This window comes from Cnephaeus nilssonii (assembly GCF_951640355.1).
Source record: "Cnephaeus nilssonii genome assembly, chromosome: 21".
Classification (NCBI taxonomy): domain Eukaryota; kingdom Metazoa; phylum Chordata; class Mammalia; order Chiroptera; family Vespertilionidae; genus Cnephaeus; species Cnephaeus nilssonii.
The window spans coordinates 43,718,460-43,731,861 of NC_137092.1; the positions used below are offsets into that span (position 1 = coordinate 43,718,460).

At 60.6% G+C, this 13,402-nt stretch overlaps 2 protein-coding genes across 6 annotated transcripts in view; one reads left to right on the forward strand and one right to left on the reverse strand.

Annotated features, from left to right (window-relative positions):
• Positions 1-1,964: 1,964 nt before the first annotated feature.
• On the forward strand, positions 1,965-7,886 carry MPZ (myelin protein zero). The gene is given in 8 exon segments (XM_079761722.1): positions 1,965-2,037; positions 4,149-4,319; positions 5,736-5,846; positions 5,849-5,947; positions 6,123-6,130; positions 6,132-6,259; positions 6,573-6,633; positions 6,707-7,886. Coding segments are annotated over 8 exon segments (747 nt in total). The 5' UTR covers positions 1,965-1,970; the 3' UTR covers positions 6,809-7,886.
• A 1,334-nt stretch (positions 7,887-9,220) lies between these two features.
• PCP4L1 (Purkinje cell protein 4 like 1) overlaps positions 9,221-13,402 on the reverse strand; it is a 12,174-nt gene continuing 7,992 nt past the window's right edge. For 3 of the 5 annotated variants that reach the window (XM_079761047.1, XM_079761046.1, XM_079761044.1), the window contains 2 exons: positions 11,361-11,415; positions 9,221-10,845 (listed from right to left, as the gene is read on the reverse strand). In XM_079761047.1, the coding sequence (XP_079617173.1) occupies positions 10,700-10,845; positions 11,361-11,415 (201 nt within the window). In that variant the 3' untranslated portion in view covers positions 9,221-10,699. Of the gene's footprint in view, positions 10,846-11,329; positions 11,416-13,402 lie in introns of all 5 variants that reach the window. The other 2 variants (XM_079761043.1, XM_079761045.1) reach the window with 2 other exon arrangements.

Genomic DNA, 13,402 nt, shown 5'->3' on the forward strand with positions numbered 1-13,402 from the left:
AATAGCATCAATGCACTTATTTCTGTATCAAATGAAAGTGCTATTTTGCATTTCCATAATGCAAATTTAATACTAATCATGGAAGCCACCAGGAGTGCCCGGAAGGAGGTGCAGGAGCTGTGGCTTTCCAGGTGAAGCCGCATTGTCCTAGAGCAGGAACAGCGGTGATCTCTCCCCTCAAATAACTTCCAGAGCCCAGAATTGGTGGAAATGATTCACATTGAAATGCAAACCAAACATTAAGTCAATCCTCTTAACACCAGGACTCATCTTAAAAATAAGCTGGAGAAGAAGCAGAATCTACCCAGGGCTTGGGATGAGAAAAAGGCAGGGAAGAGAGAAGGGAAGACATTTCAGATGGGAGTCTGAGAGGTTCCATGGAAAGCAAAATCATTTCAGATGATTCCAAGGAGGGAAGGAAAGGAGGCAACAGTCAGGAGAGCTCTGATCTGAATGATTTTCCTGGCCAGGTTTGTCGTAAAAGTCAGCTCTGAGCATATAGACGCTCCCATTATTAACTTTAAACACTATTCCCAAACTTCAGGAAGTTCTTAGAATGTAAATTAAACCCACCCTTGTTAATCTGTATGTTAAGGCCCATCAAAACCACCTTCAACTTTCTTGTACAGACTCGCTTCCTATGATGCCTCTTCAGGTTCTCCCAAGTCAAAGTGGATGGCCCCAGATCTGCCTGGAATATGCCCAATACTTCACAGACCTTCTCAACACACGCGCGCGCGCACACACACACACTACCACCACCACCACCACCACCACCACATACAATACACACACATCACCACCACCACCACTACCACACACAACATACACCACTACCACCACACACAATGCACACGTTCTTACCTCTGTCTTTGCTTTCGCTGTTTACCTGCCTAGACACTCCCCCGCCCCGGGTTCATTTCTCTTTTTCAAAATGGCACAAATCCTTCATGGTTGGTCCACAGCTAATATTGCCTCCCAGACATGACTCCCCCTTCCTCTGAACTTCATTTATTAAGTAAACCTTCTTTTGTTACATCTCCGTTACATAACAGTCTCCTGCCATGCAGCTGAATGTACCTCCTGGGTCCCAGCACATTGTTCCTCACTCTCCTATGGCAGGTGTCACAATCTATTATGGGCTTGTCCTCTGACCCTCCTCTCTCTGCCTTCCCAAACTAGATTCTGAACTCCTTGAAGGGGGACCTAATTTTTATTCTTCTCTCTGTTGCCTGCACACCCGCATTTTACGTTAGGTAGCACAGTATGGTTTTGGTGACTTGTTCTAAATTGAAATAGGTTAAGACTGCAGCATATGGCACTGAAGGACTTCCTGACAAAGAGGGAGAAGATAGGAGATTCTTCCCTGGGCATTTTCCAGGGAGAAAGGCTTCCATGTGGGAAGAATCACCCAGGACGCAGGGAGACGGGCTCAAACCGAAGGCTCCTCTCGGGAAGCCTGTCCTGCAGCCTGAGGTCGTCAGGAGGACAGTGGACGCCTGCTTCCCAGGTTCTCTTGGGAACCTGCCTGTAGCTCCCAGGGTTCTGGGGGAGTCATCTCAGGGAGGCATCCGGGGAGGAATCCCCTTCTCGTGGCCTTAGGACTCAGGTTCCCCTGCCCATCTGTCCCTTAGAGAAGTGTGTTTGTGTCCCTTTTTCTGTCCCTCTCCCTCACCACCACCCTCGACATTCCAGCCTAGGGCAGGGGGAGGCCAGCAGACACAAAGCCCTCTGTGTATGGGGTGGTATGTGTACCCCACCCTCCACCCAGAGGACACAATGCTCCTTCTGCTCCCTGCAGTCGGCCCCCTACCACCACCTCTCAACTGCACATGCCACGCTGCAATTGGTTACTGGCTCAGGACAGCCCCCTCATCCTGGGGCCCTGGGGGATTTTAAGCAGGTTCCAGGAACCCCCTGCTCAGTTCCTGGTCCCCCACTCTCCTAGCCCTGCAGACCCTGCCCCAGCTATGGCTCCTGGGGCTCCCTCGTCCGGCCCCGGTTCTGTCCTGGCCGCACTGCTCTTCTCCGCGTTGGGTAAGTGGAGCAGCCCCCGCCTGGGGCCCGGGACGCAGGTTCTCAGCAGCCTTCCCGCCGCCTCCCTGTACCGCTCACTGCGATTAAAGGAAGAGCGAGAGGGATCAGGAAGGGGGTATTCTATTCAGAAAAGAAATAGTTTGGAGGGAGGCATAACGGTATCCCTGAAGGGCGGAGGTAAGAGGATGCGGAGAGCTTCCCTGAGGCGGACCACACTAGACCCAGGCTGGGCGTCAGTAACGTGGCGCAGAGCCTGCTGAGGGCCTGGGGCAGCAATGTTAGAGCAAGATAAGGGCCAGGGCCAGACACCGGACTCTGGCTCCTACTCATGGTCTAGCACGGACCCTTGGTTTCCATGAAGAGAAGGTCCAGGGATTGTGATCCAAGGAAAGTTCCAGGTTTGTGGTCCCAGCTCCTTGGGCCCTTTGCCTCTCGGTGCCTCAGTTTCTCTCTGTGGACCAGTTGTCTATTGTGTGGGAGGAAGGGTTTATGAGATTCTAGGATTTTGTTCATCGAAAGCTGTCTCCCTTCTTAAGTTGATCGACCCCTTCCTTGCCCCAGGGTAGATGTTGGGTGAGCAGGGTGAGTGCACGGCTCCTTCTTCTCTGAAAGGTCCTGGAGCGGCAGGCACATGGGTGGGGGCTGCTCAGGATGTCCAACATTCTCTGCTGTCAACTTCTTGAGTCCTCAACCCAAACGCAGACTCTTCCAGGCTGTACTGGACTATTCAGGGCCCCAAGGAAAGGCTGGGGAAGGGCGGGGAGAGGGGTGGGGACAGGGGATCTTGAAGAATAAGGGGGAGAGTTCTGTCCCAGCACCTGCCCCACTCACTGAGCAGAGCTGAAGGGCAGTGGGGGACGTTAGGACAGGAAGACTCGGAGGTAGACCCAATGAATAACTTCCCTTGTTGCTTTGGGGAATCCCAAGAAGGCTTTAAGGCGGAGGTCCTAGGTGGCGACTCAATGATATTACATGCTGAGGTGGGAGATTGAGGACTATGTGGGGGTGGCATGAGCCCCCAACATTGCTCAGACAGTGGATCTCTGTTTGGCTGCTTGCTCCCCGTCTTGTAGAACAAAAGAGTCTACAATTGCCCCCACTCGGCCAGCCCACGCACATAATCTTCCTGGAATGGCCTTTCTGGTGTGGGAGAGTCTTGGGCGTGGCGCTGACCCAGAATGGCCGAGAGGAGGGGAGCAGGGTGGGACCACAGAGCGCTCACATGCAGTCTCTGAGCTCTGCACTTGGGGTTTGCCTGGTGCCCAGCTCCTCCTGGGTATTTCCTTCCTGATCGCCCAGTCACGAGGAAGCGGGATAGCAACCAGAGATTCAGCAATGAGGACCATTGGGCCAGGGAAGAAGACTTAACATTTTCTAGTTACCTCCTTTGTTTTTCCTGTAGGACATTTTGATTTTGCTCTACTGAGAAATACTGTGCAGCTTTTAAAAAGAAGATTATCTCTCTGAATCAACATGGAAATCCCTACATATATTCTTTTATATGCATATATTCTTAAGCATAAGTACCTGCATATCTTGAGTTTATTAAGTTTATATTGAATTTGATTCACAGAAAAAGGCTACACATTAAACTGATAACAGCCTGGCTGCTGGGGCTCAGTGGGTGAGTGTCAGTCCGGAACCAAGATGTCCCTGGTTCAGTTCCCAGCGGGCACAAGCCCAGGAGAGGTGTGCAGGAGGCAGCCAATCAGTGATTCTCTCTCATCATTGACGGTTCTCTCTCTCCCTCTCCCTTCCTCTCTGAAATCCATAAAAATATATATTTTTTAAAAATGATAACAGACAGGAAAGGAACTGGTTGAGGGGGCCTCAAGAGAGACTTTAGCCTTATCTCTATTGCTTGAGTAGTTTATAAGAAGAAAGTAATATGTGTTACCTGTATAATTTATTTAAAAAATTAAAAATTGTGAAGCCTGCATCCTAGGGACGGCTTTTGGGATACTGAGCCCCAGGGAAAGGAAGCTGTGGTGGCCCCGGGAGCAGTCACTGCCCGCTCCTCCCTCAGCCGCTGACAGCGGGGACCTCACGGCAGTCCAGTCCGGGGCTCAGCGCGGGGCCGGGCCGAACCCATCTCGCTCCCTCTGCCGCAGTGCTGGCCCCGGCCCAGGCCATCGTCGTGTACACGGACCGGGAGGTCCATGGCGCCGTGGGCTCCCGAGTGACCCTGCACTGCTCCTTCTGGTCCAGCGAGTGGGTGTCGGACGACATCTCCTTCACCTGGCGCTACCAGCCCGCGGGGGGCCGCGACGCCATCTCCGTGAGTGCCGGGGGCCAAGGGCGGGAGCTCGGGCTGGGGCCTGTGTGAGCCGCAGCCCAGCCGGGCAGGGCAAGGGCCGTCCGCACGGTCCCCCCCACAGTGCCCCCCACTGGCCCCCCGCCGTCCGCACTGCCCCCCGCCGTCCGCACGGTCCCCCCAATGCCCCCCCCACTGCCCCCCGCCGTCCGCACGGTCCCCGCACTGCCCCCGCCGGGCCGTCCGCACGGTCCCCACCCCAATGCCCCCCCCACTGCCCCCGCCGTCCGCACTGCCCCCCCCACTGCCCCCCCCGACTTCCCCCGCCGTCCGCACGGTCCCCCCCCACTGCCCCCCCGACTTCCCCCGCCGTCCGCACTGCCCCCCCACTGCCCCCCCCACTGCCCCCCGCCGTCCGCACGGTCCCCCGCACTGCCCCCGCCGGGCCGTCCGCACGGTCCCCCCCCCACATTGCCCCCCCACTGCCCCCGCCGTCCGCACTGCCCCCCCCCACTGCCCCCCCGACTTCCACCCGCCGTCCGCACTGCCCCCCCACTGCCCCCCCCCACTGCCCCCCGCCGTCCGCACGGTCCCCCGCACTGCCCCCGCCGGGCCGTCCGCACGGTCCCCCCCAATGTCCCCCCCGCACTGCCCCCCGCCGTCCGCACGGTCCCCCCCCACTGCCCCCCGCCGTCCGCACGGTCCCCCCCCACTGCCCCCCCCCCGCACTGCCCCCGCCGTCCGCACGGTCCCCCCCCACTGCCCCCCCCCCGCACTGCCCCCCGCCGTCCGCACGGTCCCCCCCACTGCCCCCCCCCGCACTGCCCCCCCGCCGTCCGCACGGTCCCCCCCACTGCCCCCCCCCGCACTGCCCCCCGCCGTCCGCACGGTCCCCCCCCAATGTCCCCCCCCGCACTGCCCCCCGCCGTCCGCACGGTCCCCCCCACTGCCCCCCCCCGCACTGCCCCCCGCCGTCCGCACGGTCCCCCCCACTGCCCCCCCCCCGCACTGCCCCCCGCCGTCCGCACGGTCCCCCCCCAATGTCCCCCCCGCACTGCCCCCCGCCGTCCGCACGGTCCCCCCCACTGCCCCCCCCCGCACTGCCCCCCGCCGTCCGCACGGTCCCCCCCACTGCCCCCCCCCGCACTGCCCCCCGCCGTCCCGCACGGTCCCCCCCCCAATGTCCCCCCCGCACTGCCCCCCGCCGTCCGCACGGTCCCCCCCACTGCCCCCCCCCGCACTGCCCCCCGCCGTCCGCACGGTCCCCCCCACTGCCCCCCCCCCGCACTGCCCCACCCGCCGTCCGCACGGTCCCCCCCCAATGTCCCCCCGCACTGCCCCCCGCCGTCCCGCACGGTCCCCCCCACTGCCCCCCGCCGTCCGCACGGTCCCCCCCACTGCCCCCGCGGCCCGGCAGCTGGAACTGCGCCGCCTGCTCCCGCAGATCTTCACTTCGCCAAGGGGCAGCCCTACATCGACGAGGTGGGGACCTTCAAGGAGCGCATCCAGTGGGTGGGGGACCCGCGCTGGAAGGACGGCTCCATCGTCATCCACAACTGGACTACAGCGACAACGGCACCTTCACCTGCGACGTCAAGAACCCCCCGGACATCGTGGGCAAGACCTCGCAGGTCACCCTCTACGTCTTTGAAAAAGGTGCGGAGGCGGCGGGAGGCGGGAGGCGGGAGGCGGGAGGCGGGAGGCGGTCCAGGGCCCCGGCTGACGCCACGGGCGCGGGGAGGGTGGGCGGAGGCAGCTGGGGTCCCCCCGCCCGCAGGGGAGGGGGCAGGCCCGCTGGTCTCTCCACTGGCTCCCCCCCCCCCCCCCCCAGTGCCCACAGCGCTACGGGGTGGTGCTGGGCGCCGTCGTCGGGGGCGTGCTGGGCGCCGTGCTGCTGCTGCTGCTGCTCTTCTACCTGGTGCGGTACTGCTGGCGGCGCCGGCAGGCGGCCCTGAGGCGGCGGCTCAGGTAGCGGCGCCCCGGGGAGGGGGTGGGGAGGGGGAGGGGAAGGGGAGGGGGAGGGGAGGGGAGGGCCTGGGGGAAGGGAAGGGGAGGGGAGGACCTCGGGGGGAAGGGGAGGGGAGCAGTGAGGAGGGGGAGGGGAGGGGGAGGGGAGGGGAAGGGGAGGGGGGGAGGGGGAGGGGGGGAGGGGAGGGCCCCGGGGAGGGGGGAGGGGGGAGGGGGGGAGGGGAGGGGGAGGGCCTGGGGGAAGGCAAGGGGAGGGGTGGGCCTCGGGGCAGGCGGCTCCGGCAGGCCCCGCCCACACCGGGTCTCCCCGCAGCGCCATGGAGAAGGGGAAGCTGCACAAGTCCGGGAAGGACTCGTCCAAGCGCGGCCGGCAGGTTAGCGGGGCTCGGGGCCGGGACCGCGGGGAGGGCGCGGGGCGGGCCGGTGACTGACTGCGCCCCTCCCCAGACGCCCGTGCTGTATGCCATGCTGGACCACAGCAGGAGCACCAAGGCGGCCAGTGAGAAGAAGTCCAAGGGGCTGGGGGAGTCTCGCAAGGATAAGAAATAGCGGTTAGCGGGCCGGGCGGGGGCTCGGGGCGCAGGGGCGGAGGCCCCCCAGGGCGCGCAGGTGGTGGTCATCGAGATGGAGCTTCGCAAGGACGAGCAGAGCTCGGAGCTCAGGCCCGCGGTCAAGTCCCCCAGCAGAACCAGCCTCAAGAACGCCCTCAAGAACATGATGGGCCTGGACTCGGACCCGTGACCAGCCCAGGCCCTGCCAGAGCTGGGCCCGGGCTCCTGACGCCCCTCTAGGTGCTTTCCGCCTTAGCACCAGGCCTGCCCTGCCCTGCCCTGCCCTCACTTCCCTCTGAGATGTAAGTTTCATTCCAAAATTCATTCCCCAGGCACGTCATATCCTCCCCCACCTTCACCCCCTGGCTTTTCTGGGAGTCCAGGGCCTGATCCTACCCTGCACCGGCCCCAAGGACTGTGTGTTTGGTGCCTGTCCCTCCGGCACCGAGAAGAAAGGGACCTTGCTACCCCGCGCCTCGACTCCAGGCCACCTGCACCCCTGCCCCCGCACCCAACCTGTTCCGCTGCCTCTTCCCGCTCTGACCCTCCCACCCGCCCAGGGGTCCTGCCCACGCTGTGTGCTCTCGGCTAACACCAGGGGCCATCCAGATCAGCCTCTCCTGCAGGGTTTATTCGGGTTATTTTTATTTTTTTAATCCATGCTTGTTTGTTTGTTTGCCGGTGCCCTTGCTCTGACCCCCATGACTGAGTACCAATGACGTCATGTGGATGTTTGGATTCCCGCCCCCATTACATCCTTCAGGGAGTCAGCCCAGCGCAGGGCCCTGACCCCAGCCCTCGCGCAGGCTGCTCCTGAGCACGGTCCTGGAACTCGAGGTCCTGGGGGAGGAGAGACAACGGTCCTCAGGGCAGGAGTTGAGGAAAGGGGCAAATGAGCCTTAAGAAACGGCTTTTAAACAGCTAAACAGAAAGGAGGAACACAAATGGGAACAGGGTGAAAGGGAAGAGGCTACCCTCCCAGCCACAGAGGATTCTTAGAATTTTCCTACATTCTGTATATTTCTTCTCAACCCCGAATGTCCTTCTATGTTTAATAAACACTGACATTTCCAGAAGCTGCTGCCTCCATCGCTGTTGCCTCGTTCTTCTGGGAATAACCCCGCCCGCTCCATCCCTCCCGCGCCCACAACTGGTTCCCACTAAGAGCTTGGTTGTCTGGTGTGGGCTCACCGCGAGGGGAGGGGACTCTGAAATAGGCTCACAAGACACATCCCAACATCCACAACACCCAGGAGGCTCCTGCTGTGTGCGGCCCGCGGGGCAGGCTCGGCCTTTTCCCTCGGAGAGAAGATGGTGAAGGGAGGCAGCAGCTCACTGGAGTGATCGCAGGGAAGACTGGGAAGCTGCGGAGGCCACGTGCTCTGCAAACAGCTCCAGAAATGATGGAGACCCCAGCAGGGGAGCGGGCCAGAGAGCGGCAGAGGCGGGCTGGAAGGAGCTCCCGAGAGGGAGTTGGGCAGGAATGAGCTGGAAGAGACCCACGTGGGAACGCTGAGGTGTGGGGGCAGGATGGAGGAGAGGGCAATGACCGAGGACCTGGCTGTAGGTTTTCAGGAAAGCAGGATCCTGTCCCTTCAGGGGGCCTGACCTTCTGCCAAGATCACCTCCCAGTTTGGGGTGTGAGGACGTACCCCGAGCACCCCTCAGGCCTGCAGACTCCACCTCAGGGCTGCACACCCAGCTCAGCCGGAGCCACAGGAGGCCAGGGAGAGGCGGGCCGCAGTGTCCCCCGGACTGTCCGGCCCCGGCTCTCCTGCTGGCCCGTGGGAGCCGGTGTCGCTCACAAAATGGGGCACTCGAGCAAGTCCTTGGCGACTGGTATTCAGGGTTGTGTCTCCAGTGGTAGGATCTGGGGGGACAGGAGAGAAAAGGGGTTCCAGGGCCCAGGAGGAGTTGGGGCGCAGAGGCGGGTTTCGGCCTGCGCTGGGAGTGACGCTGGCTCTGCAAAGGGGGCCTGGCCCTCAGGTCAGAACTCTCCCCAACTGCAGCCTGTTTGCTGCCACCCCCCCCTAACGTGTATGAGGCAAGTGCAACCCTTTCGGAGCAAGAAATGGGAAAGGGAAACAGTCATTTCAGCACCAGACCGCCCTCTGAGCAGTGAGCCTGCAGGCGGGCTGGTGACTGACCCACCGCCTTCGGCCAGCCAGGCCGAGCCCGCGCCCCCAACCCCCCAGCCGTCCCCACAGGAGTCCTGCTCTCCCGCCCCTCCAGGGACGCAGGGGACAGGAGGCGGCAGTCACATGGGCCTCCCGGTGAATGAGCTCCACCCTCCCATGCCCTGGGCTTGGAGGCACAGGCGCCTGGCTCCCTGCTCACAGCGGTTACGTGGTTTCGCTTCGTGTTTGGCTCTGGTTACAAGTACGAAGGTCACAATGCAAACTCACTTGAAAGCCATCATTTTATTTAATTCATGGTTTTAAAGTCTTCAGTGTGACCCAGTCTTCTTCCTCCACTGCTTTTGCTGAACAGCTGTGTGTGTCGGGGGAGGGGCAAAGCAGCAGGGACAGCTAGGACAGGCCACGTGGGGACAGAGAGCAAGATGGCTGGGTGTGCCCTCGGCTGGAGGGGAAGGGAGGGGGGACACCAGCAGGTGCGGGGTGGGGAGGCAGCAGTGTGGGCGTGAAGCAAGGTGTGGGCAGGTGGGGAGACAGGGAGAAAGTGCTCAGGCACCTGCCCGTGCCACCCAGCACCGCCCTGCCTTCCAGGGGCCAGCCCAGCCAACATTCACACTCCTCCCAAGAAAAATCAGAAGTCGAGGTTAAATGACTCCACTTGAGGGGTTTTGTTATTTTCTGTAATTATGAAACATGCTAACATCTCAGAGTGGCTTTCCACTTCTGTCCCGATTCCACAGTGGGGCAGGTAGCGCTCCGGGGTCACCTGGTCGGCGTGGCCTCTGGGGAGGCGAGAGGTGGGGTTAGGGGCAGGCAGGCTAGCACTGCCAGGAGTCCTTCCCCGAGCAGAGCACGCTCCCTCCCCGGCAGCAGCCTGTGTCCTCAGAGATCCCTCTCAGGGTCTTTCCTCCCACATCTACCCCCACCCCACACCCCTGCCTCTGCCCTGCCCCAGCCTTGATGGTGAGGGCCACGCCCTCGGCTTTGCCCAGGCCCCTGCGTTCCTTGGGACTCATCTACTCAGCAGGCACTGATGTGAAAGCTGCTGTCCTGGGTCTCCCAGGGGCAGGGGGCTCCGTCCCCATCGTGGCTCGGCACACAGCAGCAAGTGGAGGTGGCAGTGCAGAGGGTGAGGGGAATGTTACCTGAAGTGCGGCTGCTGTAAGGACAGGCAGACACTGTGTATGCCCCCCAAGCACCCTACTCTGAAGACTTCCCCTCCCTTCCACATTGTCGGGGCGGGGGGAGGGGGGCTCAGCCTCAAAGCCTCTTCCACTTCCACTTCGTGGGAGAGAGGTACCGGTCAGGGAGGCTAATTCCAAGGAGAAGCTGGCCCACCCTCAGGCAAGTGGCTGCCAGCTGAATTCTTCCCCTTTCCCATGTGCCTCCTGCTCTGCTGCTGTGATGACTTGAGGGGCCACAGAAAATAGCAGATAAGGGTCAAACTTGCCCTAATGAGGGGCTAGCAGGGTGAGGAAGCTCTCTCTGCCAAGGGCCATGTGGGTATTTATAGCATCACCCCGGGCCACACAAAACCATCAACGGGAACATTAGCCACTGTATTTGGTCAAACATTTAACTCGCCCCTGCTGCCTGGGCAGGGCCAGACCAAATAATTGATTTTGTGGACCGCATACGGCCCGAGGGCCAGACATTCCCCACCCTGGGATAGAGGGACAGGGAGACAAAGGTACACGGAAGTCAGAGCTGTGGAGTGTGTGTGTGTGTGGGGGGGTGGGGGGCGAGGCTGGCATTCAGGAGCTGGGGTCCTTTTTCCTCTTCTGGAATCGCCGGAACTTGCCCTGAATGGCCAGGGCAGCCTTCTCTGTCTCTGGCGCTGACAGGTCGATGTCCACCTCCTCCTCCTCCCCCTCCGCCTTCTTGGCGTTGCCAGCTTCCCCTGCAGGTGGGTGAGATTCCCAAGTGAGTGACCTGCACCGCCCAGCCCTTCTGCGGCCCCCAAAGCCCAGGCAGAGCCCACTCCCTGCGGCCTCTGTGCGCCTGGCCTCTGCGAGCACCAAGTGTGGCTCCCAGAGGCGGGGACCGGGCCCAGGGAGCTCCACTGCGCCTGCCCCAAGACCACAGGTGTCCTCTCCCCACTTGTCCCCGAACCTACAGGCCCACCCAGAGCTCATCCTGCTCCCGCTGTCCCTCGGCTTCCAACTGAGACCGCGGCTGCGAGTACTGACTAGTTCCTTCCTGTCCTGGGCCTGTCTCCACCACTCGGGAGCCCGTTTCTAAGCTCAGAGTAAACACTGGTAGGTGTCCTTGGGGAAAAGTGGCAGGAAGCCTGTAGAGCAGTTCTAACCCAGTGCTTTGTTCCCTTATCCCGCTCAGGGGCCCCAACTTCCAGCCGGCCTGTCTTCCGTCCAGGCGTCACTCACCTGCTCTGAGCTGCCCAGCCCGCCCACTCACCCTTCTCCTCCGGGCCAGGTGCCTGGTTGGCTGCTGGGGACGTTTTGGTGTTGAGCTGGGAAAGAAAAATCAGAATATTGGACATTCATGGCAGCATCATGGTGCCATCCTCAGACTCACCAGCATCACATCCCAGCCCTCCTGTGACGAGGCGCATTCCCTAGTCTTTTGAAAAAGTGGGTATTGAGGTCAGAAAGGTACAAAGTCATCAGAATCCAGTCCACAGGTGATGACTGGTGCCAGGGAAATTGCAGAGGACAAAGCAAAAACCTCGCCCTCGTGAAGTTCACATTCGAGTGTAAAGATTAATAAAACGACCCCTGGCTGGGCGGCTCAGCTGGTTGGAGGTCATCCTGCGAACCGAAAGGTCACGGGTTTGATTCCTGGTCAGGGCTCATGCCCAGGTGACGGGTGATCCCCAGTTGGGGTGCAATTGGGAGGCACTGATTGATGAGATGTTTCTCTCTCACATCAATGTTTCTCTCTCCCTAAAATTAATAAAAAACATGTCCTTGGGTGAGGATTTAAAAACCAAAGTAAAACAACAACACGGGTATTTGGTCAGTGGTGCTAAGTGCTACAGAGAAAAGGCAAGGAAGGGGGGAGGGGTGCGGGTGGACGTGGAGAACTATGGCTCCACACCCAGCGAGGGCGGAGGGAGAGGAGTCAGGGTGTGGCGTCCAGGCCAGAGCTCTCAGGGGTCTGGGGGGCTGGGGCAGGTGACTGTCCTGTGTGAGGGACTCGGCTGGAGTGGAGAGAGGAAGGAGGGAAGGGTATGGAGAGAGGAGGAGGGAAGGAGAAGGAGAGAGGAAGGAAGGAAGGGTAAGGAGAGAGGAAGGAGGGAAGGTAAGGAGAGAGGAAGGAGGGAAGGGTATGGAGAGAGGAGGAGGGAAGGGTATGGAGAGAGGAAGGAGGGAAGGTAAGGAGAGAGGAGGAGGGAAGGGTAAGGAGAGAGGAGGAGGGAAGGGTAAGGAGAGAGGAGGAGGGAAGGTAAGGAGAGAGGAAGGAGGGAAGGTAAGGAGAGAGGAGGAGGGAAGGGTAAGGAGAGAGGAAGGAGGGAAGGGTAAGGAGAGAGGAAGGAGGGAAGGTAAGGAGAGAGGAAGGAGGGAAGGTAAGGAGAGAGGAAGGAGGGAAGGTAAGGAGAGAGGAAGGAGGGAAGGTATGGAGAGAGGAGGAGGGAAGGTATGGAGAGAGGAAGGAGGGAAGGGTAAGGAGAGAGGAGGAGGGAAGGTAAGGAGAGAGGAGGAGGGAAGGTAAGGAGAGAGGAGGAGGGAAGGTAAGGAGAGAGGAAGGAGGGAAGGTATGGAGAGAGGAAGGAGGGAAGGGTATGGAGAGAGGAGGAGGGAAGGGTATGGAGAGAGGAGGAGGGAAGGGTATGGAGAGAGGAGGAGGGAAGGTAAGGAGAGAGGAGGAGGGAAGGTAAGGAGAGAGGAGGAGGGAAGGTAAGGAGAGAGGAAGGAGGGAAGGTAAGGAGAGAGGAAGGAGGGAAGGTATGGAGAGAGGAGGAGGGAAGGTAAGGAGAGAGGAAGGAGGGAAGGTATGGAGAGAGGAGGAGGGAAGGTAAGGAGAGAGGAGGAGGGAAGGTATGGAGAGAGGAGGAGGGAAGGTAAGGAGAGAGGAGGAGGGAAGGGTATGGAGAGAGGAGGGGAGGGTATGGAGAGAGGAGGAGGGAAGGTATGGAGAGAGGAAGAAGGGAAGGTAAGGAGAGAGGAGGAGGGAAAGGGTAAGCGAGAGAGGAAGGAGGGAAGGGTAAGGAGAGAGGAAGGAGGGAAGGTAAGGAGAGAGGAAGGAGGGAAGGGTAAGGAGAGAGGAAGGAGGGAAGGTAAGGAGAGAGGAGGAGGGAAGGTAAGGAGAGAGGAGGAGGGAAGGTATGGAGAGAGGAGGAGGGAGGTATGGAGAGAGGAGGAGGTAAGGTATGGAGAGAGGAAGAAGGGAAGGTAAGGAGAGAGGAGGAGGGAAGGGTAAGGAGAGAGGAGGAGGGAAGGTAAGGAGAGAGGAGGAGGGAAGGTAAGGAGAGAGGAAGGAGGGAAGGTAAGGAGAGA